The sequence below is a fragment of the Triticum aestivum genome, chromosome 2A, assembly GCF_018294505.1.
Source record: "Triticum aestivum cultivar Chinese Spring chromosome 2A, IWGSC CS RefSeq v2.1, whole genome shotgun sequence".
NCBI lineage: Eukaryota > Viridiplantae > Streptophyta > Magnoliopsida > Poales > Poaceae > Triticum > Triticum aestivum.
Genome location: NC_057797.1, coordinates 33583524 through 33607552, shown reverse-complemented (window position 1 = coordinate 33607552; position 24029 = coordinate 33583524). Strand labels below are relative to the sequence as shown.

Here is a 24029-nt window from a genome sequence, read left to right as displayed (position 1 = left end):
GGTTTTTAGGGTTTTTTTTTAAAACCAAACATTTTTTGGATTTGCGAGGAAATTGTGAAACAAGTACATTTTAAAAAAACACAAACATTTTTTGTGAAAAATCCCAAACATCACAATTTTCAAAAAAATATATGAGATTTTTAAACGAAAGCGTTTTTGAAATTCTTTACAATTTTTAAAATTCCTGAGCATTTTCTAAATTTATGAACCAAATTTGAAAATACAAATATATTTTTTGAAATTTTGAGTAATTTATGGAAAACATAAACATTTTTAAAATTTCCAAAAAAGAAAACATGAGCATTCTTTAAAAGAAAATAAACATGAAAAAGGGAAAAAGAGTAAAAATAAACATAAAAACATTAAATGGACATTGTTGAAAGGGTAAAATGCATCTAAACCATAAATAAAGGTTTATGCACCAAGTGTAAATCGCACGAGATCGAAATTAAAGAATAGTAATCACTAATCATTGTTATTGAGCTTCTTATGATGTATCGGTTAATTCCTACTTTCATAAAAAAGATACTATCCGGAGGTTTCATTTTAATTAGAGATCAACATATCATATAATTTTAAATACTACCTCCTTCGGGAATTACTTCTCGCTTAAATGGATGTATCTAGCACTAGATACATCAATTTGAGCGACAAGTAATTCGAGAGGAGGGAGTATATCTCAACAGATAATGTTTCATAGTTTTAACATAAGACATCAACTGACCATTTATGCAGCGGACTTTGTTATGAACTGAACTGACAGAGATCATTTGCTACAGTACCTAAGCATCACGAGTTATCAATCTGACCGACTTGGTTATTAATGGTCAACCACTCATTCATTAAATCCTAACTGGCACAATGTGTCAAGAAGTGCTAGTGTTTTTCAAGGATTTGAGCTTCTCTTCAATATGTTCAGAACCTGCGCGTGACAGAGGCAGGCCTTGTGTAGAGAACTTTATTCTGAAAGACAGGTTGTCCCACCCAAATCAAAAGCAGTCCATTGATGTCCCTCTTGGGATTCAGAAAATCTGGTTTGATGGGACAGGTTCGGTGTGCAGAAAAGTCTAATACAGGTTGTATATGTTTTGAGTAAAATGATCGATTGATCTTTCTTTGTTGATAGTGAAACTATTTGTACTATTACATGGGACGCTAGAGAAGAGACGTCTGTACAGAAAGAGATGCAAGCAACAGTCGCGTCGGTTGGGAGAGAGAGAGAGAGAGTCAGAGAGCGAGAGAAGGAAGAGAATATCACCTAGTCCTCCTACGGCAGGCAGCATCGTCATCCGGATGTGAAGATCTTAGCGAGAGCTGCTGGAATGCAGCTCGGGGTGATGTTGGTGGTGCCCCGCTCTGGATGGAGATGGGTGGACTAAGATGTACTGCCAGTAGTGAAGATACATGTAGGGGTGTGAGAGGAATGAGTTATTTCTAGTAGTTGGTGCATACGCATCGGATGCGCGTAGGAGAGATTCAGCAAAGTAGAGACAACATACAAGTGTGTGTGCCGCGGGCTTAGCGAGTGCTAAACATAAACGGGCAGCGATGCGTGTAATAATGGATTTGACTAATGCAAACCATGACTTTCATTTCACGCAACAACAAAAAAAAACCATGACTTGATAGACTACGGGCAGTCGTCACATTATTGGGCAAACTACTACTACATCATCTAGGTAACACGGGCTTTACATCCAGACTGCACACACCGGAGACCGGACGGCACACGCATCAGCATCAACTACACCCAAAAGACCTGGCAAAATCTGATTGGATGCCCCGAATTACTACATCATGACCACGCACTGGAACAACACAGTGACCATCAGATTGGTTACAGCAACCATCGGGCTAACAGCTGCAAGCAGTTGTGTGCCGCGACCAATGTTTGCACACACAGTTGAACCTCGAGACTGAAAACAAAAAAGGAATCCCAAGGTGGCATAGATATAGGGATCATATAAGAACTTCTCTTTTAGAGATCGTGCCTCCCAATCAGGAGGAGGGCTTCTAGGTGTCGTGCAACAACAGAGGCATATCCAAATTCCTTGATCGTGGTAACATGATGAATCTCATAAATTTCTTGCACATGTTGAACACCAACTAGAAGTTGAAAATATCTTTAGCTTACACAATGTCACTAGGCATTTAGTTATTCAAAAGATGTGCACTAGTCGAGGGCATAACTTTCGTTAGTGCGGGTAAACCTAGTAATCACGAGCACAAGTCACTCAAAATAGACAGAGTACGATAATGAAGTATAACGGACGACCAAAAGAGAAATGTCTTCTTAGTCACTATAGAGATCAGTTGGAGAATATATACAACGAGTGCCCAGGAAAATAGAGAGAGAATGTTATAAGCACAGGCACCACAAGATCCGGGCTCTAAACCTTTCACAAAAGAAACGACTTAAAGCCTATGTTATACATGGCAATGAACAAACTAACTTTGAATAAAAACTGGTGCATGTATGTTAGTTTTGAACCCACTATGAAAGATCAAACGACCCCTGGCCTTCGTTGATAGCATAAAGCAGCTTCTTGTGCATAACCTCCTGCAACAATGTTCCGACGACCATAGCACAAGTCAGTTTCCAGGCAAGACGATACGGAAAGGTGGAACAAAAAATTCATCAACCAAAAGAACCAAACCTTTGTCGAGTATGGCGGAAGTTTAAGATAGTTGGCACAAGTCATGACACTAGGCAGATCATCATCTGCAGACTCTGCTGCTCCAGCTGCATTTGAAGTATTCGCCGCAGTCGAAGAGTGCTGGCCAAGATACAAAATGGAAAAGCTTAAATAACATGAACGCAGAAATGATGTCATTCTGCATTGCTACAACAGGCTTACCTTCCTAACTATAGTCAGCTTAGGATTTAGGGAGGCTAAGCCACCAGGTGGAAGCCGAGGAGCACCAGTCACAAACTGGCAGAATGCATGTTGTTGCTCCGGAGTAAATTCCGTCATGATCTCAAGTAGCTGCAAACCAACAGCACAAACATTAAACTGAAGTTCCAAAAATCTGAAATAAAGCTGTGTGAAGAGATGTGCCCTTTTTTAAAGATGATGTACTCACATTGACAATTGCTGGACTCTTCGAGGTATAACCATGATCAAACTTTATATGTTCGACCAGTGTCTCCGGCTGCATTACATGCATTTGCTCAGAACAAGTTAAATAATGATTATAGAAGGGAGAAATAAAGTTAACAGGGCATTACCTCCCAAAGTTCCCGTCGACCACAAATGAGATAGTCAAGCTCTTGAGGAGAAAATATTTGGAGTGATGATATATCAAATACCTGAATTAGAAAAATAATAAGAGAAATGCAATAGCTAATTAACAATAATTGCCAGCAAATAAGATATCTTAGAAAAATGAGAAAACCTGATTAAATCCAGCTTTGAATGCTTCTACTTGACGCATTATTCCAGTCTTAAGTGTAGCATCCACTACCAGCGAAATGTACTCTTCTAAGTTGTAAATGCAGACCTACAGGAAGTTAACAATAACAATGAATAGTCAACAACAAAATTAGAAGCAAAAGCTGAAGTACCACTTAGATGACAACATAAGAACCTAATCTACTCCATCACATACCACTGTATTTTCTTCACCTTCCTTCAGAACAAAATCCGGATAGCCCGGAAGAGTAAAATCTAAGCATAGGTCTTGAATAGGAGCACCACGAAAGCCCAATTCTTCTATTTGTTGACTATGATTAGAGCAGGACTCCAGAAATCGCTTGCGTTCAACAAGAACTTGCAACTCTTGAAGTATTTTACCAAACTCAGCATCAAAAGATAGTATGTCGTACAAATCAAGTTCCTAGTAAAGCAAAATATTTTGGCGTCAATACAGAAGACAGTAGAAGAAATAAAAAAAATACCAAGACTTGACAAGAAGGTGGAAGGGAATATTGGAATGGATCTACTGCAAGCGGGTTCTCATGCTTACTTGTCCAAGTAGAAGCTTATAAAATGCTGTTGACAAAGGCAAATCAAGAAGCCTTCCATCTTGCAATGCTTTTGCCATGATTCGACCAACTAAGCGGAAATACTCAACAACTTTGAAGAATTTACTACCCTCTGAAGAAGCAGTACTAGGTGGCCAAGGCCGAGGGAACAAGCCAAGAGGTGCATGTATCAAGTTCCTGCTATCAGCAGGTGAATGTGAATCAAGTTTTTTAGCTTCTAAAGAATCAGAATCAGATCTCCATAATCCCAAGCCAACCCTTTGCAGGTCATGACTTAAGAGGGTGTAGAACTCCAAAGTTGGACCAAGTCCAGTTCCCACTTCACCAAAGTATTCAACTTCAAGAACAGCCTTCTGATTGGAGAACATCTCCATTACTTTGGCAGCAGAATCCAGGATCCGGTTACGAGAAACACGAACTTTCTGGCGTTGCAATCTACCAATCCGGACTTCTCTTTCAGTCGCTGAGCTATTATTATCACCCTGTTGTTGCTGAAGACGATTCAATGCCCTAGATAACCCAAAAGCTGTGGAGTAGAAGTGTTGTCTTCTTGTTTCAAAAGGAAACAGAAATGGACAAGCTTTGGTCATCTGATAACACCAAGAAGGTAAACTACCACTGCAGAGTGCAAGAACATCCTGAATTTGCCGAGCAAGCTTTGGTGTCAACTTACTGCTGATAAACTCCTCTGAGGGTACCTTAGCTCCGGTGCCATATAACCCATCCAGGGTACCAACTTTTCCCTCTATAAAATCATCACAGGTTGCCTGTAGTCTCAGACGAGGAGATAGCTGATTCAATCCCTCCAATACACGCAATAGTGCTAAAATATTATAAGTTTGGGTCGATTTCTCAATATCACAAGGAAGTTCTCCTTGCAAAATGCTATCAAGAAGAGAAGTACATTGTTCTTGAGATGTAGCTCTGCAAAGTTCTGATTTGGACGATTTCAGCACTAAAGATGAACCTCTGGTTGATTCCCTATCCACTTCGTTATCAGCCTTTTGATATGTTATAGTGAACATATCACTCCAGAGACGGCTTCCATCATTGGGTAAATCAGAACCACCTAGCCTTTCCTCATCATCCTCATCATGAACTACTTGCTGTTGCATAGCTTGATATACAGTCAAATGCTTGCTAAGCTGCTTGCCGCCAGCTGTAAAAATCAATTTGTTCGAATGTTCATGTGCACTAGTTCCAAGTGGAAGGCCACGCCTATCCTGGCTACCTCTGATACCACGACTACCAACAGAAGCAAGCCCAGCCATGGCAGCTGCAGCAAACGACATCGCGCCCCGTGAACCAAGTGTGCTTGGATTTCTAAGTTCAACAGAACCTGCTCCCCTGCTACTAAAAGTATGTTTTACGCTGGAGCCAGATGAGGGTTGTGTCTGGTTATCACTTGCTATTGAGGCAATACTAGACCCATCAGCATCTGCCAGTTTTACATCATGCACACTCTCTGGAACACAGTCAGGAAGAGACCCACGTAGAACCTGGGGATTTTCAACAAAAATATGCAGTTTTCAGTCATGCCCACTAAAGCCACATTAACTTGCAGAAAAATAAAGAGATCAACCGAAGTACTTTTGAAATACTACCTCATGGTCATCATCTTCATCATCTGAAACATCATCATCGTCATCACCAAGCATCAAAGCATCATCAGCCTCAAAGGGAGATGCGCCCAGTTCTTCGTCCTGCATGTAGGAAACAGAATGTATCATGCACAACGAGCATAAATACAATAATAAAGTTTAACATCACATGACATAGTGTACAAGAATTGGATCAGAACTTTGTTCAGGGATAAGGGAATTAGTGAAATAGTAATCCAGTTTCCAACGCATAAGTGATCTATTTTGTTATACAGGTGAGAACTGGTAAGGGGTACTTGCAGCTAATTACATAGATATAATTAAACTGACAACTTAATTTATATATTTATCACTCAGTTAGGCAAGAAAAGCAGTATTGCATTCGGGCAAACTTTCAACAGTGAAATGAATCACATTGGTGAATATGCTCCCACTATCACAAGTTCTCAACTATGGAATGTGCCATTGCTGCTTAAGGTCCGTGCCACTCTCTCAACATATAATTATTGAATAGGATGAGGAACTGCAACAACCTTTAGGCACATTCAGTGATCGAGATAGTGGTGGGAGCACCAACCTTTCCCTACATCATTGGTTTTAGTTAGACAATGTCTTCATCAACTGAAGCATTGTAGACATGGTGAGACAATATGTACTCCCTAGATGCCATATCGAACTGCAGGTCAAAAGGCATTGTACTCTGTAGATCTAATTTTATGAAATTCACACATTGGTTCCACAATGAAATTCGTGTTAAATAATAATTTCATAACGGTATTAATCATGTCAATTCCCCTTAACAGTTGCACATCAAATTATTAAATGAAAGGAGAGCAGATATAATCATGAAACGACGACGAAAAACAGTAGGACGGTTGTTATAACGAAAATCAGCTTGGCAGCTGAGTAACTGCAGGGAGGCACTACCAAACAAAGAATATGTAGTCAAGCATCTGCATCAAATTTTGGGGAACTAGCAAAAATTCAAGACGTACTGGAGGAAATATATATTCTATAGATTATTAAGAAATGAGTCCATAATGAACAACAAACCTCTGAGCTACTGTGACCGTGTGGTGGCTTCACTTCTGCATCTTTCTGTGAAGCAACTTTCCTGCGTGCTGCAGTCCTAGTATGTGGTCCTTTTGGTTCATCGGACATCGACTTAACAACAGCTTTGCCTTTTCCCTTGGATGTGTTTCCGCTCCCCTCCTGAATATCCTTCTTAGTTGCAGAATCAGCATCAGCCAATGATTTCGACCTAGTTGAGGGCCGCCGGACAGATTGAGTTGACGAAGCCACTGGTGCTGTTGCACTAGGTGCCACAGATTCAGAATTCTTTCCAGATGATACTGCAGGATAAGATATTGACTCACTACGCTGGATTCTAGGCCAAAGGAAATCTTCAACGGCTGCTAAACTTGCCAAGGGATCAATAAGAACTATATTGGATGAATAATCCTTAAGCGTTTTTTCACCCGCTGCTCGACACAGGCGCAACTTCAGGGGCTGAGATAGAGCACTTAATCCAGAGGATGGACGAGATCCTCCCAAACTGGACGTCCTTCCAGAATGGCTAATCACAACTGGGAACCGTTCCAGCGAAGACAACGCGCTTTGCAGTTTTTGAACTAAGAATGCCATTGGAGTTTGATTCCCTACCGCATCATTTGGAAGGGCAACATATATAAATGCTTTATATCGCCTGAGTGCCAGGTGACGCAACTTGGGTAGGTTTGCTTCGGACACCTTTTCCTTTCCAAAGGTTCCACAAGACAAATAATTAAGCAATGCTGAGATAACTCCACTCCCAATAAACTCAAACGTGGAAACCCCATCCCCATTGCTAAGCTCAGACAATATTTTGTCTATGATGTCGTCTAACTGTTCCTCGACATTGCATAAGATATCAAAATCATCACCTCCCAGTGACTTTGATTTCCCTTTGGCTTTTGTTTTAACAGTGTCCGCAGTGGCATTCAATTTTGCACAGAGTGCCCGTAGCTTCAAAAGGTCATCAGTAACTGCAATATCACTTGAGCCGGGTTCAGAGGGGAAGTACTTATCTTTGAATGACTTCGCACGATCACTAACTGAAGCACGAATTCTAGTATTTGGACCTTCTAGCGTGCTTGGTGGTGAATTGGCAATAGTAGTATGGGAACCCTTTGGTTCATCCAAGGAATTATTATCAGTATTCCCAGCACTGCTGCGCCGGCGGCTGCGTCTTGAACGTGAAGATGTACATGTACCAGAATCAATATCCTTGTCCTGCTGTGGTACTTGAAAAAGCATTGGACTTGAGATTTCCTGGCATATAAGCGATTCTACAGCATGAACAACACCTTCCCTCACAAACATCTTCGAAAATGTCCCAGGGAGCTTTTCCATCAGAATTTCAGCTATCTGGAGAGCGGGAACCAACACATGTGGATCTTTCCAAGCTAAGATGCCAGCTAAGAAGCTGCAAAGGTCAATATCAGGTTAGATGGAACCAGAGGTACACGAGTACATGTATAACAGTAAGCAAGAATGGCATCTGAAGTTTCGTATTAGCACCTGGATATGTTTGTTGTGCCATGGAGAATTTCGATCATTTCCGCTGAGCTGTAATACATTAATTTAGCAATGACAGATAAGCATTTATGACGTATTGGTCCATTTACACTGGAGCCATACACCTGCAAGGGATAGAGTGTATCCAAATAATGTCTCAGATAACAGGATTTCAATAATGTTATCGTCAGCAACCAACATCAACTGATACGCCAGCAAACCAAGAGACTGACCTGTGTCATGGTAGGTAATATGTCCATGCCAAATTGCTGGAGAAGTTCAGGCTGATCACGCAATAACTTCTCCCGACCCGAGACTTTAATATCTGTTGAACCAGACTCGCCTTGCTTGCTAGAACCAGGTTTCTTTACAGAAGAGCCTTTCATAAAAACATGGGAATGCGCTGGTAAAGAAATGGTTCCAGCAGGTAGAGGAGGAAGCAATTCGTCCGCAAGGTTCACAATTTCATACATCTGTGTGACACAACAAAGAATATTAGGATATGAAAACAAGCTGCAAACTACCATAGAACTACTACAGGAAACTCTTGGCTTTTGATAAATTAAAAAGAAAAATGGAGCAAGTAATATGGTATGATGTCGAGATTATTAAGGTTAACAAACAGTAGCTGGGCGTCATCTAGGCGGTCACCTACCGCCAGTCTAGTGCATCTCTAAACCTTGATCAAGATCAATACTATCATTGTGAATTTCATATTATAACTGGAGAAAGAAAATCGGGTAGAAAACAGAGAAGTATATGAACCAAGAGTTCCAAGACAAACCCCTAATCCAATTTACCACATTGTTTGCTCACTGTTATAGCTTGCAGGACTGCACAAACAGCACGAGCACGGGAAACATTTGGCAAATTATTATACACAGAAAAAGTATCCAGCATGCAACTTTCTTCCAAATTTTGAATATTCTGTTGTGTGACATTAATTTCAGTTTACCAAACAAACCTGAACTGAACGCACACTTGAGTGAATTTAAAATTGAAAAAAAAGTATCACTCAAAAAGCTTCATCGGCTAAGTCAGATAAAACAACAACCGAACAGAGTCATCAACCGATGGCATTCAAATAAAACAGTAAGTAGCTATAATATAGATATAGCCCTCATAAAGCAATAATCACCTGATCAGCTGGCCTAGTGGGGGATACAGTTGTACCAGCAACCAAACCAGAACCTGAAAGGATATCTTTAAGTGTGCCGCTGATTCCATGGAGGAGGAGTGTTTTAGCTGCCAATGGAGATCCACTTGCACATATTGACAGAACACGAATTACTCCCTTCAAGGATATATGAGCCAGAGTTAGCAAAGTTGCATAAATACTAAATAATACAGTAGATAAGTGAAATAGAAGCATACTGTATATGTTAATGTACTCAGTGATGCTTGTCCCGCTGAGTTGCTAACAGCTATTAAGCTAGCAGCTTGTGCAACCAATCCATAATTGCACAATTGATCCAATTTCTCTGGGGATGAAGCAAACGATTCTGCTATACGAGTCAGGCAAACAGAAGCATGTTCCAGCACCTGGAATACATTGATACAGATCATCAGCATCTAAGAATAGATGGTATCATGGCATAATCAGGGTATCCAAATACAGACAACAAGCATACTTTTGCATCATGGTAGTTCAGAAGATTTGTTAGCAGTGGAACCGCTTCCATTACAAAATCTGAGGCGTCTGAAGGAAGCTTCCTACACATATTGGCAGCTGTAGATAACGCAACTCTCTGTATACATTCCACCAAAAAAACAACTGTGAGTAGTAATAAAAATGTAGTACAGTATGTGTACAACAAAAAGATAGTGATATGACAAATTACTATGTCCCAATTTCTAAATGGTGCAAAAAAATAACATAAGTATTGAGAATGTTATGTCTAAATGCTGGAAAAACATAGAAGTATTTAGAAAAATTACTTGAACACCGGTGGAGAAGAAGTCAAGATATGATAGCACTGCCATTAGCGCGCCAGCCCTCAAGCAGGCAGTTGGATGCTCCTGGGATATCTTCTTGAGTGCTTGTAAGGACTAAAATACCCAGAAAAGGCATAAGAAAATATTAGTACCACATCAAGATCTAGCAATGATAGATTCTTCCTGCAGCATATTTTAAACGACAAAACAAAACAAGGAAAGTGGCTAATCTAAAGTGCCACAGAAGCAATACAATATCAAAATCTAAGAAAGTAATTCAAATGTCCTAGGTGCTAAACCTAATAGTTGTAGATACTACTCAATAACATATTGTGGAGCAGCAAACTAGATTCAATTGCACAAAGGGTTACAAAGGAATTCAAACAGATGATATCAAGTTAATTCACATTGTTTTGAATTAGACCCAAGAAAAGCAGAAGTATAATATCCATATAAGATGGGAAGGCAGAGAAGAAACACTGCCAGAAACCAGTTACATGAATCTTAGCATCTGATTTCCAACCCACTTCTTAGTATTTCAGATGGATACACATACACAGGCGTGAAATCAGACCCTGAGCTAGAAATATTTCAGATGAAAAACATGTTCAAATAGCTAGCTTAGTCATGCACAAATAGGTGATTTGGCACAGCAAAACCGTGTTAAATGGCACCCAGGTGCTCGGCAGGAGCACCACCATGATCAGGCCTAGAAAGTCTTCTAAGGGGCAGATGAGGTCCTTAGATGGATTTGAGTTCGCTGGTGAGGATTTGGAGCCCGAGTCCTCCTGCGGCACCAGAGGAAGGGAAGACATCTCCATGCCCACAAGCTCCCTAAGGCTTTAAGGCATCACGTGCATTCGGACATGCTTTCATCTAACCATTTTTTCTTTCATGTGTCTCCTATCCTCAGCTTCTTCCTCCCAGAGCGACCAGTGCCTAGACCCTAGGCAGGCCCCAAGGCTACTAAGGGATCCGATCACCTTCTGCCTAACTCTCTAGATATTTCTTGTAACATCATTAAATGGTGAGCTACTGAACTAGGCAATATTTGGTACTTGCCAAGTGAACAATCAAACAAGCTATTTCAAATATATAGTTCCTTGAAAATTGATTATACACATATTTCAAACTTAATATTAACTGAGGCTAACTTACAACTACCACATCTGTACAGGTCACCGAAACTTGAGTCAGAAACATAACATAGAAAGCATACAGTGGAACTTCTCGAGTATGGGCACAACGCCAACAAAAATCATGTTCGTAACCTTCTCACCCATATTTATTTTAGCACTAAAATGGGAAAAAACCACAGCTACACAAAAGGCAAACTACTCATGAGCAAGTTCAAATATTATAAATGACCTGCAACACTAAAAGGAAACTCATGTAATGTAGGTTAAGGCTCTATGGGCAGCATAATCATGCATAATACAGTACACAACAATGGTTCACTAAACAAGCAGGGCGACATGATCTGGATCAGGCAACATGATAAAGAAGCAGCATGTACTATATATAAACCAAACAAGCGATGCAACAGAACAGTGCTCACCTGCTCCGCAAGGTCCATATATTCAATGGTGAGAAGCCGGGCGCAGAAGCATGCGACGGCGCCATAGTGCACAACGGCAGAGCAGGACGACGGAAGCACGTCACAGAGGTGGGTCAGGGCCCGCGCGGCGAGCAGCATGATGTCGGGGTTGCTCTCATGGTTGAGCAGCCCGACCAGAACAGGCACGAACGAGTCCACGGAGAACCCGGCGAGGGTGTCCTCGGTGCCGATGGACAGCATCTCGCAGAGCTGCGTGAGCGCCTCCACCTGGCGCCCCTCCTCGCCGTCGGCGCGGAGACCCGCGAGCATGCTCTTCATCCGCGTGCCGTTCGGACCAGACATGGACGACGAGGAGGCAGCAGCGGCGGCGGCGGAGAGCGCGGACGACGGCAGCATGTCGTCCAGGCCGGCGCCGAGCTTCCTGAGCAGCCCCTGCAGGGCGCTGCTGGCGGAGGTGAGGCCGTGGGGGAAGGCCCCGTGGCCCTCGTCGTCGTCGTCCATGCCGTCGAAGCTGAGGCCCAGCATCCGCTCGGCCTCGCGCACGCGGGAGCTCTCCGAGGGCTCCTGCTGCTCCTTGCCCTTGTCGGCGTTGGAGGCGCGGCCGCCGCGGCGGCGGGGCGGGGGGTTGTTGCCGCCGTCGGCCGGGAAGTCCATCGGGGGCTGCGGGGCGGGCGGGGAGAGGACGACGGAGCGGCGGGCGCGGGTGGGCGCGGGGTGTGCGGGGGCGGGGGTGGGGCTAGGGTTAGGGTTGGGGCGGGCGCGCTTGGAGGAGCGGGCCGAGGAGGAGGAGGTCGGGGTGGTGGAGGAAGACGACGAGGCTTCCGCCCGCTTGCGGCTGCGCGTTTCCATACAAGGGGGAGGAGGGGGCGGGGGGCGGCGGCCGCCTCGTCGGAGGCGGTGGCTGCGGCGCGGCGGCTAGGAGGCGGTGGGCGGCGGGGGAGGGGGCATCGATGGGGGACGCGATCGGAGGAGATCTGGGTGGGGATTTTGTTGATTGATTTGGGGGGCCAAGGAGGCGGTGGGGACTGCGGGGCTGCGGGGGCGGCGACGTGAGATAAGAGAGAGAGAGAGACCCGAGGCCTTTGCCGGATGGGACGCGTGAGCGTGAGGAGGGCCGCTTGGGCTTTTGCGGGGTTGTTCGGCCGGCTCTGCCCACGAGCACCGCACCGCCCTCCCTCGACCTAAGAAACAGAAGAAGAAAACAAAATGTTCTCAAAAAAGTATCTCAAAAGATAAAATACTCCCTCCAAATAAGTCCGGACGAAGAGAGACACAGCTGTATCTAGATATCTTTTAGTGCTAGATACATCCATGTCTGACATATTTAAGACATGTAATTTGGAACGGAGGTAATAACATGAAAACGAAAATTCAATATACTGAGTTAACCGAAATTGTTTGTCTCTCTCTTCTTTTGAAGGAAAGAAAAATGCTATCGAGGGACGTGGATAGCACAAGGTAAGATAAGGAACACGCAAGCCGGAAAAATAGCAAGGAAACTCCTTGGTAAGAGCTGAAGTCGCACCAGTGGTCGTCCCCACTCTTTTTTCTGGCAAGGTAAATTTGTTTTGGCATTGATACTCTGGCCATGCATGTCTAACTCTGACAATGTATATCTAGAGATTTGTGGCGAGGTTTTATCTGTGTGTATCTAGTAGATGAATCCATTCATGATTCTACCAAAGGAAAGCTGTGCTCGTGATCTCCAACCTGAGGCGTCGCCGGAGCTTTCGGCCAAGGGAGAACATATGAAAGTGCATTGTTTCTTCGATGGTATTCTCGTGTTGATGACAATGGGTGCTAGTGAGGACTAGTGTAGATGACATGTGCTAAAGGTGTAATAGTTGGGGCTCCCTCGTATGTTGGTTTGTAGCAAGTGAGTAAATGTCTTCCCTTCATGATAAACCCAACAATCTATAGAGATGCAATAGTTGGATGTCTTTAACATCAATAAAACCCTCTTATGCCCTCAACAACACAATAAGGATGTCAATCATTGCTAGTCTTGCTAGTTGAACAAGCCTATTAAAAGATAATGTGTGATAAATATTTTTGGTATTTTCAGAATAAAATGAACATGAAAATAAAACAATGTGTAAATATTTTTTAACACGGTACAGAGCATACGCTTATACATATGCATATACACCCAACCTTATGAACGCACGCACGCATATCCTGTCCATATGAGCACATCCGAGAGACCAAGCTGACACATTATCTTAGATTGACGAAGTGCCACAGACGCCTTCATAGTTGACTGAAACGTCTCTCCCACTAAACGCACATCACCGAAAAGTGAAATAAATTCAGAAAATGCGATCACCAATGTCAAGTCTAGAACTTGAACTCTGGTGGTAGAGGATACCACTGACATCCTAACCATCCAACCATAGCTCCGTTCACATGTATAAATGTTGTTGGATTGTGATTCTAATGATGGAAACTGAACTGAGGTTCACGGGTTCACCAAGTGTAACTCTCAACGCATAAAACTGTGAATGTTAACTTTCTCATGTGTAAAAGTGCAATGGAAAACTCATGTTCATGTCAGACAAGTAAAGTCATGAGAAGATATATAGACAGTACATCCATAACACCAAAGATCGAGACCTTCGCATGCATCTTCAGCTAAATAACTCTTTCATAGACCGACACACTCCTTATCACTTGCACGTTAACTATAAACACGGGTAATTATATTTAGCACAATGACATACTGTTAAGACTAGAGGATTATTTATCCTCTACTAACCCTTAATCCTTAGTGGCCGGCAACAATTCTTGCAGGCCTTTTTCATTTTTTTTGTCACTATGGAAGATTATCTACAAGATTTGAACCTATCTAATGCATACCACTTCCATTATTGGCTACCGTTCTAAACTGGAAAAGTGTAGTCAAATAACTAGAAAAAAATATGCATCTATATACCTCTCCATCTCCTTCCTCGTTTTTCACCTCCAGCCACCATATCTGGATTGTACGCTCCAGATCCAACGGCTCCAAGCACCCCAGTTCATCTCCACTCCTGCAGCCCATTAGCCCTCACATAAGTATGTGTTGATTTGCAGATAACACGGAATCACACCGTGAAAGACCCGCCAAACACTGCACTATAAAAAAGATAAAAACACACTCCATTATCTCCCCCACCCGCCAAACCAAATAGTCCCCCAGTTTCAATATAAGATGTATTTGTTTTCTGATGAAAAGTCAAATTTCTTTAACTTTGATGAAGTTCAAAAATGGACATTCACAATGCTAAACAAATAAATAGAAAAAACATTTCATGGTGAATCCAACGATACCAAATTGATTACAAGTAGGTCAAATAATGGGTTTGACTTTTCAAAAAACTAATACACCTTACATTTTAAAACTGAAGGAGTAACAAAATTATGAAAAAAATCAACAACACCAACAACACAGCAAAGCGCGACCAACCCTTCTAGTATGTTGTCTAACTAAGAGCTATACTTGAGTTGAGCTAAACTAGATTATTTATATTCTATCTTTTGAACAAAAATGCAGGAATGGAACCAAACACAGAATGAGGTTCCACTATAGTTGACCATTTCGTTTAGGAACGAAGTGGAATGGAATGTCATGGTTCCATGGATAACCTCCGCCCCCTTAGCCGCAATCCCCCCTTCGACGTCTCTTTTCATTTCTCCGCCGAGCGATTCACGTCATTTTCCCTCTCTCGTAGATCCATGGCAGGAGGTGCTCAAGGACGTGGGGGCGCGGCGGTGAAAGCACAAGTGCTCCCTGGGTGGTTTTGGTAATTAATGTCAACATATCTTTTGTTGGACTAATACTTTTATCTAGTATATTTCAGATGAGTTCAACAGTGGAGTGGCACAGACAAAAGGATATGGAACCCCTTCAAGATACTAAGGACAAAAGATTGGCAAAAGCTCAAAAGCTCAAGACTCGACATTTCATTTTAGTGATCCAAGATCACATTGAGTCCATAGGAAAGCCAATACTATTAAAAGGGAATGAGGTGTTGCTTAATGGCTTGCTTGCTCAAAGTGTTTAGTGATATGCTCCAAAACCCTCAACCACTTTCTCATTTCCACATATATCCCAAACCAAAAGACAAACTTGGCCCCACCGATTTGATCTATCCAGCGCCACCGAGTTTACTTGACATAGCCACTGTCAGAAACCCTAATCAATTCGGTCTCACCGATGGGATCTCGGTCTCACCGAGATGGGCTTGCAAACTCTCTATTGCTTGTTGCAATAATTTCGGTCCCACCGAGATATGCAATCGGTCCCACCGAGTTTGCTTGACCAACTCTTTGCTTAGCTTATTACCAAAATCGGTCCCATCGAGTTTGTTTAATCGGTCAAACCGAGATGAGGTTTTACCCTAACCCTAGCACATCGGTCCCACCGAGTTGATCATATCGGTCCCACCGAAAATCCTAACGTTCACATTTTGAACTAAATCGGTATGACCGAGTTTCTCAACTCGGTCCCACCGAGTTTGGTAAATTGTGTGTAACGGCTAGATTTTGTGTGGAGGCTATATATACCCCTTCACCCACTCTTCATTCGAGGAGAGAGCCATGAGAACGTGCCTACACTTCCACCACTCATTTTTTGAGAGAGAACCACCTACTCATGTGTTGAGACCAAGATATTCCATTCCAACCTGTGACGCCCTTGATTCAATCGTACACTAATCATACACGCAAATGTGTACGATCAAGATCAAGGACTCACGGGAAGATATCACAACACAACTCTAGACACAAATTAAAATAATACAAGCTTTATATTACAAGCCAGGGGCCTCGATGGCTCGAATACATAAGCTCGAATACACAAGAGTCAACGGAAGTAACAATATCTGAGTACAAACATGAGTTAAACAAGTTTGCCTTAAGAAGGCTAGCACAAAAACAACATTGATCGAAAAGGCAAGGCCTCCTGCATGGGAGCCTCCTAACTACTCCAAGTCGTCAACGGCCGTCACGTAGTAGTAGGCATCCTCGGTGTAGCAGTAGTTATCAGTGGTGTCGTCTGGCTCGTGAGATCTGTCATCTAGTCGCAACAATCGGGTATGGGGAAAAGAGGTAGCAAAGCAGCCGTGAGTACTCATCCAAAGTACTCACAAGAATTACATCAGATCTAAACTAAGTATGCATATGTATCAAAGGAAATGGGCTATATATGTGGACTAAACTGCAGAATGCCAGAAGGAAGGGGAAAGCCTAGCCTATCGAAGACTAGCATCTTCAAGCATTTAGAAGAGTACAGATCAACATAATGTAAAGTAGTAGTAGTGTTATCAACCTCGGCCAGAGATCCTTTCTCGACTTCCTGCGAGAAAGCAATCCCAGAGCCATACTATCCATTTCTCATCTCAAGTATCCAGTTCTAGTTGTATCGATCGGGATACAACTCCAAGTGTCCGTTACCGTAGGATAGGCTATCGATAGATGTTTTCTTCCCTGCAGGGGTACACCAACTTACCCACCACGCTCGATTAACTCCGGCTGGACACACTTTCCTGAGTCATGCCCGGCCTCGGCCAAATAATACGCCGCAACCCGACCTAGGCTTAATAGAGAGGTCAACACGCCGGACTAAACCTATGCCCCCAGGGGTCATGGGCCATCTCCCCGGGAACTCCTGCACGTTGCGTACGCCGCCGGTGAGCAGACCTAGCTACCTCCTTCAAAAAGGCAGGTGCTTACCAGTCCAACCCAGCGCGCGCCGCTCAGTCGCTGACGTCTATTAAGCTTCGGCCGATGCATACGACGCAGAACGCCCATACTATGCCCACGTGATGGTTAGTGCTATCAGGCCAGAGGCCCCTCGGATCAAATATCCAAATCGTACTGGATTAGTAACGCGCGGTAACAAGCAGAGACTCACGAAAGATGTGACCCCGTCGCCCCGTCTCGAGTACTTGCGGCAAGGGCTAAGAATGCCCGGCCACGCCTCGTAAGTATCTCGCGGGCACCTTCCAGGTCAACCCGACTCCACATCACTCGCTAATAAGCTCGCGCGGGTACCCCTCAGGGCCGACCCGTCTTTAGTAACATGGTTCAGTGTAAAGTCATAGTAACCATAGTAACTGTGTGTCTGACACCAAGGGGAAAACCCGAGGAATCACCCCCGATGAAATCCACTCGATGTTATCATCAAGGTGAACGTAAGAGGATCCACCCTCGAGGTTCACACTTGAGGGGTTGCACGACAGAGCCGTAATGGAAGTGGTTAAGGAGGAAATCACCCTCGATGACCTCGACTGTATAGCTACACTACAGGGATCTCATCAGGAGTGATGTAAGAGGTTCCACCCTCAGCACTCGATGGTAACTCTATAGAGTCATACAACTAGGGGGGTGATGTGCGGTGTCGGGACCTAGACATCGATCACATTGATCGAGTCATCGAACATAAAGCGGGGCAACTGGGACAAGGTGGGGGTCACTGATAGATCTCTAACCAACCTATACTAAGCAATTTAGGACAAGCAGGTAAGGTATGAAAGCAGGTAACAAAAACAGGCTATGCATCAACGAGGCGCGCGTGGGGAAGGGCGCGTGCGGCGAGGGCGAAGGTAGCTGGGCAGGGGCACGATCATGCGTGCGGGGGGGGGCATGCCCAGAGAGCGACAGGCGTGAGCCGCGCGAGACCAGTGCGCGACCGGCGCGCAGTGGCCGTGCGCGGGCACTAGGACGGCCGCGGTGAGCACGAGGACGCGGGCTGGATCCGGTGACGGGGAGAGAAAAGGGGGCGAACGAGGCTCACGGCGGGGTTGTAGGGAGACGGCAGTGGGCTCGGGGAGGGTCAGGGTGGTCCAACGAGGGAGAGGATGAGGCGGACGACGACGACGGGGACGAGGCAGTCCGGTGACGGTGCGGTCGCGGACGAGGCAGCGTCAGCGCGGTCGGTGATGGGGGCAGGCTCAAGGTCGGGGCGCGTCGTGCAGGAGGAGATGGAGAGGCGGGCGCCGATGAGGTGGCGAGGGGCGACGGCGAGGTGGTCGGGGCTCGCTGCCTCGATCTCAATCCAGACGGGATTGGGTGAGGGAGGGGGTGGGGAACGAGGAGGAGTGGGGGTCGTGCGGGGTTAGGGTTACGGGGAGGGAGTGGCCTAATAGGCCAGGGGGCGTGAGGGAGCGGGCCGGCCTGACCGGCAATGGCTAGCTGGGCCACGAGGCCCACTAGGGGGGGTTAACTTTTGGTTTAAAAAAAAGCTTTTCTGTATTAGCTATTTTTAGGCCACTTAGACATTTTGCAAAAATGTTGGTTCACCACCAATATTACCAGAAGAATATGTTCCACATGATGAACACTTTAGTTTTCATGTCTGAGCATTTTGAATTTCACACATAAATTCAAATTGAATTCAACTAGAATTTGAAATGGAATATTGATCAAAGTGACCAAGCACAGTTTGGAAAAAAAGATTAGTTTAATCATAGGGGGTTACTATAGCAAGACACTGGGGGTGTTACACAACCACAAGAATCTTGATCTCTAGCCTTCTCCAAGTTGCTTTCCACTCAAATCATCTTTCCACCAAATCCAAATCTGTGAGAGAGAGTTGAGTGTTTGGGAGGCTATCATTTGAAGCACAAGAGCAAGGAGTTCATCATCAACACACCATTTATTACCTTTTGGAGAGTGGTGTCTCCTAGATTGGTTAGGTGTCACTTGGGAGCCTCTGTCAAGATTGTGGAGTTGAACCAAGGAGTTTATACGGGCAAGGAGATCGCCTACTTCGTGAAGATCTACCCTAGCGAGGCAAATCCTTGGTGGGTGATGGCCATGGTGGGATATACAAGGTTGCTTCTTCGTGGACCCTTCGTGGGTGGAGCCCTCCGTGGACTAGCGCAACCGTTACCCTTCGTGGATTGAAGTCTCCATCAACGTGGATGTACGATAGCACCACCTATCGGAACCATGCCAAAAATCTTTGTGTCTCCAATTGCGTTTGCACACTCCAATCCCATCCCTTTACTTTCTTGCAACTTGCATGCTTTACTTTCCGTTGCTCATATATGCTACCTATTGAGCATGTGTTGGTTTTTCCTTGAAGAGGAAAGGGTGATGCAACAAAGTAGCGTAAGTATTTCCTTCAGTTTTTGAGAACCAAGGTATCAATCCAGTAGGAGACTACACGCAAGTCCCTCGTACCTGCACAAACAATCAAGAACCTTGCAACCAATGCGATAAAGGGGTTGTGAGTCCCTTCGCGGCCACTTGCAAAAGTGAGATCTGATAAAGATAATAAGATAAATATTTTTGGTATTTTTGTTGTATAGATTGAAAAGTAAAGATTGCAAAATAAACGACGATAGAAATAGCTAGTTGACGGGAAAATAATATAATGGAGAATAGACCCGGGGGCCATAGGTTTCACTAGTGGCTTCTCTCAAGATAGCATAATCTACGGTGGGTGAACAAATTACTATCAAGCAATTGATAGAAAAGCGAATAGTTATGAGAATATCTAGGCATGATCATGTATATAGGCATCACGTCTGTGATAAGTAGACTGAAACTATTCTGCATCTACTACTATTACTCCACACATCAACCGCTATCCAGCATGCATCTAGAGTATTAAGTTCATAAGAACAGAGTAACACATTAGGCAAGATGACATGATGTAGAGGGATAAACTCAAGCAATATGATATAAACCCCATCTTTTTATCCTCGATGGCAACAATACAATACGTGCCCTGCTGCCCCTGCTGTCACTGGGAAAGGACACCGCAAGATTGAACCCAAAGTTAAGCACTTCTCCCATTGCAAGAAAGATCAATCTAGTAGGCCAAACCAAACTGATAATTCGAAGAGACTTGCAAGGATATTTAAATCATGCATATAAGAATTCAGAGAAGAACCAAATATTGTTCATAGATAATCTTGGTCATAAACCCACAATTCATTGGATCTCGACAAACACAGCGCAAAAAGATTACATCGAATAGATCTCCAAGAGAATCGAGGAGAACTTTGTATTGAGATCCAAAGAGAGAGAAGAAGCCATCTAGCTAATAACTATGGACCCGAAGGTCTGTGGTAAACTACTCACACATCATCGGAGAGGCTATGGTATTGATGTAGAAGCCCTCCGTGATCGATTCCCCCTCCGGCAGAGCGTCGGAAAAAGCCCCAAGATGGGATCTCACGGGTATAGAAGGTTGCGGCGGTGGAAATAGGGTTTCGTGGTGCTCCTAGATGTTTTCAGGGTATATGGGTATATATAGGAGGAAGAAGTAGGTCGGTGGAGTTGCGAGGGGCCCACGAGGGTGGGGGCGCTCCTGGCCCCCCTAGGCATGCCCTCCTGCCTCATGGCCTCCTCGCTTATTTATTAACGTCCACTCCAAGTCTCCTGGATCATGTTTGTTCCAAAAACGATCCTCGCGAAGGTTTAATTTCGTTTGGATCCCGTTTGATATTCCTTTTTTGCGAAACACTGAAATAGGCAAAAAAAACAACAATTTGCACTCGGCCTTTGGTTAATAGGTTAGTCCCAAAAGTAATATAAAAGTGCATAATAAAGCCCATTAAACATCCAAAATAGATAATATAATAGCATGGAACAATCAAAAATTATAGATACGTTGGAGACGTATCAATATACTATTGCCATGCTTGCTTGAAATGTATTGTGAATGCTTAATCTTGTGCTAAAACTCCACCTTAACTTGAAGAAAGTAAAAACTACTACTTTTCTTTGTTGAGGGTCTAATCACCCCCCCCTCTAGACACCTCTTCTCAATCCTTTTAGGCGGTCGCCGCCGCGCAACCGCGACTAGCACGACGCGGAGGCCGGTAGTTCTGTTGGGGATTGTAGTATTTCAAAAAAAATTGCCTACGCACACGCAAGATCCATCTAGGTGATGCATAGCAACGAGAGGGGAGAGTGTGTCCACGTACCCTCGTAGACCGAAAGCGGAAGCGTTTAGTACCACGGTTGATGTAGTCGAACGTCTTCGCGATCCAATCGATCCAAGTACCGAACGCACGGCACCTTCGTGATCTGCACACGTTCAGCTTGGTGACGTCCCTCGTACTCTTGATCCAGCTAAGGCCGCGGGAGAGTTTCGTCAGCATGACGGCGTGATGATAGTGATGATGAAGTTACCAGCGCAGGGCTTCGCCTAAGCACTACAACGATATGACCGAGGTGGAAATCTGTGGAGGGGGCACCACACACGGCTAAGACAACTGTCAATTTGTGTGTTCTAGGGTGCCCCTGCCCCCGTATATAAAGGAGCAAGGGGGAGGCCGGCCGGCCCTATAGGGGCGCGCCCCAAGTAGGATTCCTACTAGGAATAGGAATCCTATTCCTAGTAGGTTTCCAACAAGGAAGAGAGGGGGAAGGAAGGAGAGGGAGAGAGGGAGAAGGAAGGAGAGGGGGCGCCGCCCCCTCCTAGTCCAATTCGGACTCCTCAAGGGGGGATGCGTGGCCAGCCCTAGGCTCTCTCCTCTCTCTCACACAAGGCCCATGTTGGCCCATTAGTTCCCCTGGGGGTTCCGATAACCCCCGGCACTCTATTATTTATCCGGTGACCCCCAGAACTCATCCGGTGTCCGACTAACATCGTCCAATATATCAATCTTTATATCTTGACCATTTCAAGACTCCTCGACATCTCCCTGATCACATCCATGTTGGGGAATGTAGTAATTTCAAAAAAAATTCCTAGCCACACGCAAGATCATGGTGATGCATAGCAACGAGAGGGGAGAGTATCGTCCACATACCCTCGTACACCATAAGCGGAAGCATTACGAGAACGCGGTTGATGTAGTCGTACGTCTTCACGATCTGACCGACCCAAGTACCGAACACACGACACCTCCGAGTTCCGCACACGTTCAGCTCGATGCGTCCCACGAACTCCGATCCAGCAGAGCTTCGCGGGAGAGTTCCGTCAGCACGACGGCATGATGACGGTGATGATGTTGCTACCGACGCAGGACTTCGCCTAAGCACCGCTACGATATGATCGAGGTGGATTATGGTGGAGAGGGGCACCGCAGACGGCTTGGAACTATCAACTTGTGTGTCTTTGGGTGCCCCCCGCCCCCGTATATAAAGGAGCAAGGGGGAGGCCAGCCGGCCTTGGTGCACCCCAAGGAGAGGAGGAATCCTCCTCCTAGTAGGAGTAGGATCCATCCTTTCCTAGTCCTACTAGGAAGGGGGAAGGGGGAAGGAAAGAGAGGGAGAGGGAGAGGGAAAGAGGGGCCGCGCCCCCCTCCCCTAGTCCAATTCAGACTCCTCATGGGAGGGGGCGCGCCACCTCCTGGGATGCTGCCCTCTCTCTCCCCTCAGGACCACTAAGGCCCAATACTTCCTTGGGGGGTTCCGGTAACCCCTCCGGCACTCCGGTTTTCTCCGAAACCATACGGAACACTTACGGTGTCCGAATATAGCCGTCCAATATATCAATCTTTATGTCTCGACCATTTCGAGACTCCTCGTCATGTCCGTGATCACATCTGAGACTCCTAACTACCTTCGATACATCAAAACACATAAACTCATAATACCGATGTCACCGAACTTTAAGCGTGCGGACCCTACGGGTTCAAGAACTATGTAGACATGACCGAGACTCGTCTCCAGTCAATAACCAATAGTGGAACCTGGATACTCATATTGGTTCCTACATATTCTACGAAGATCTTTATGAGTCAAACCGCATAACAACATACATTGTTCCCTTTGTCATCGGTATGTTACTTGTCCGAGATTCGATCGTCGGTATCCTCATACCTACTTCAATGTCGTTACCGGCAAGTCTCTTTACTCGTTCCGTAATACATCATCCCGCAACTAACTCATTAGTCACAATGCTTGCAAGGCTTATAGTGATGTGCATTACCGAGAGGGCCCAGAGATACCTCTCCGACAATCGGAGTGACAAATCCTAATCTCGATCTATGCCAACTCAACAAGCACCATCAAAGACACCTGTAGAGCACCTTTATAATCACCCAGTTACGTTGTGACGTTTGGTAGCACATGATACGTCTCCAACGTATCTATAATTTTTGATTGTTACATGCTATATTATATTCTGTTTTGGACATTATTGGGCTTTATTATACACTTTTATATTATTTTTGGGACTAACCTACTAACTGGAGGCCCAGCCCATAATTGTTGTTTTTTGCCTATTTCAGAGTTTCCCAGAAAAAGAATATCAAACGGGGTCCAAACGGAATGAAACCTTCGGGAACGTTATTTTCGGAACGAACGTGATCCAGAGGACTTGGACCCTACGTCAAGAAAGCAACCAGGAAGGCACGAGGTAGGGGCGCGCCTACCCCCCTAGGCACGCCCTCCACCCTCATGAGGCCCATGTTGCTCCACCGACGTACTTCTTCTTCCTATATATACC

General features: G+C 44.7%; 1 protein-coding gene across 1 annotated transcript; it reads right to left on the bottom strand.

Annotated features, from left to right (window-relative positions):
- Positions 1–2264: 2264 nt before the first annotated feature.
- On the bottom strand, positions 2265–12591 carry LOC123187208 (E3 ubiquitin-protein ligase UPL3). Its single transcript, XM_044599005.1, has 17 exons — positions 11636–12591; positions 10081–10191; positions 9774–9890; positions 9517–9684; positions 9281–9436; positions 8376–8615; positions 8146–8267; positions 6640–8050; positions 5590–5688; positions 3967–5484; positions 3610–3837; positions 3397–3501; positions 3230–3310; positions 3085–3153; positions 2859–2987; positions 2658–2777; positions 2265–2560 (listed from the first exon to the last, which is right to left on the bottom strand). The coding sequence occupies exons 1-17, from the start codon at positions 12482–12484 to the stop codon at positions 2495–2497; spliced, it is 5589 nt and encodes a 1862-aa protein (XP_044454940.1). The 5' UTR covers positions 12485–12591; the 3' UTR covers positions 2265–2494.
- Between the last annotated feature and the right edge of the window lie 11438 nt (positions 12592–24029).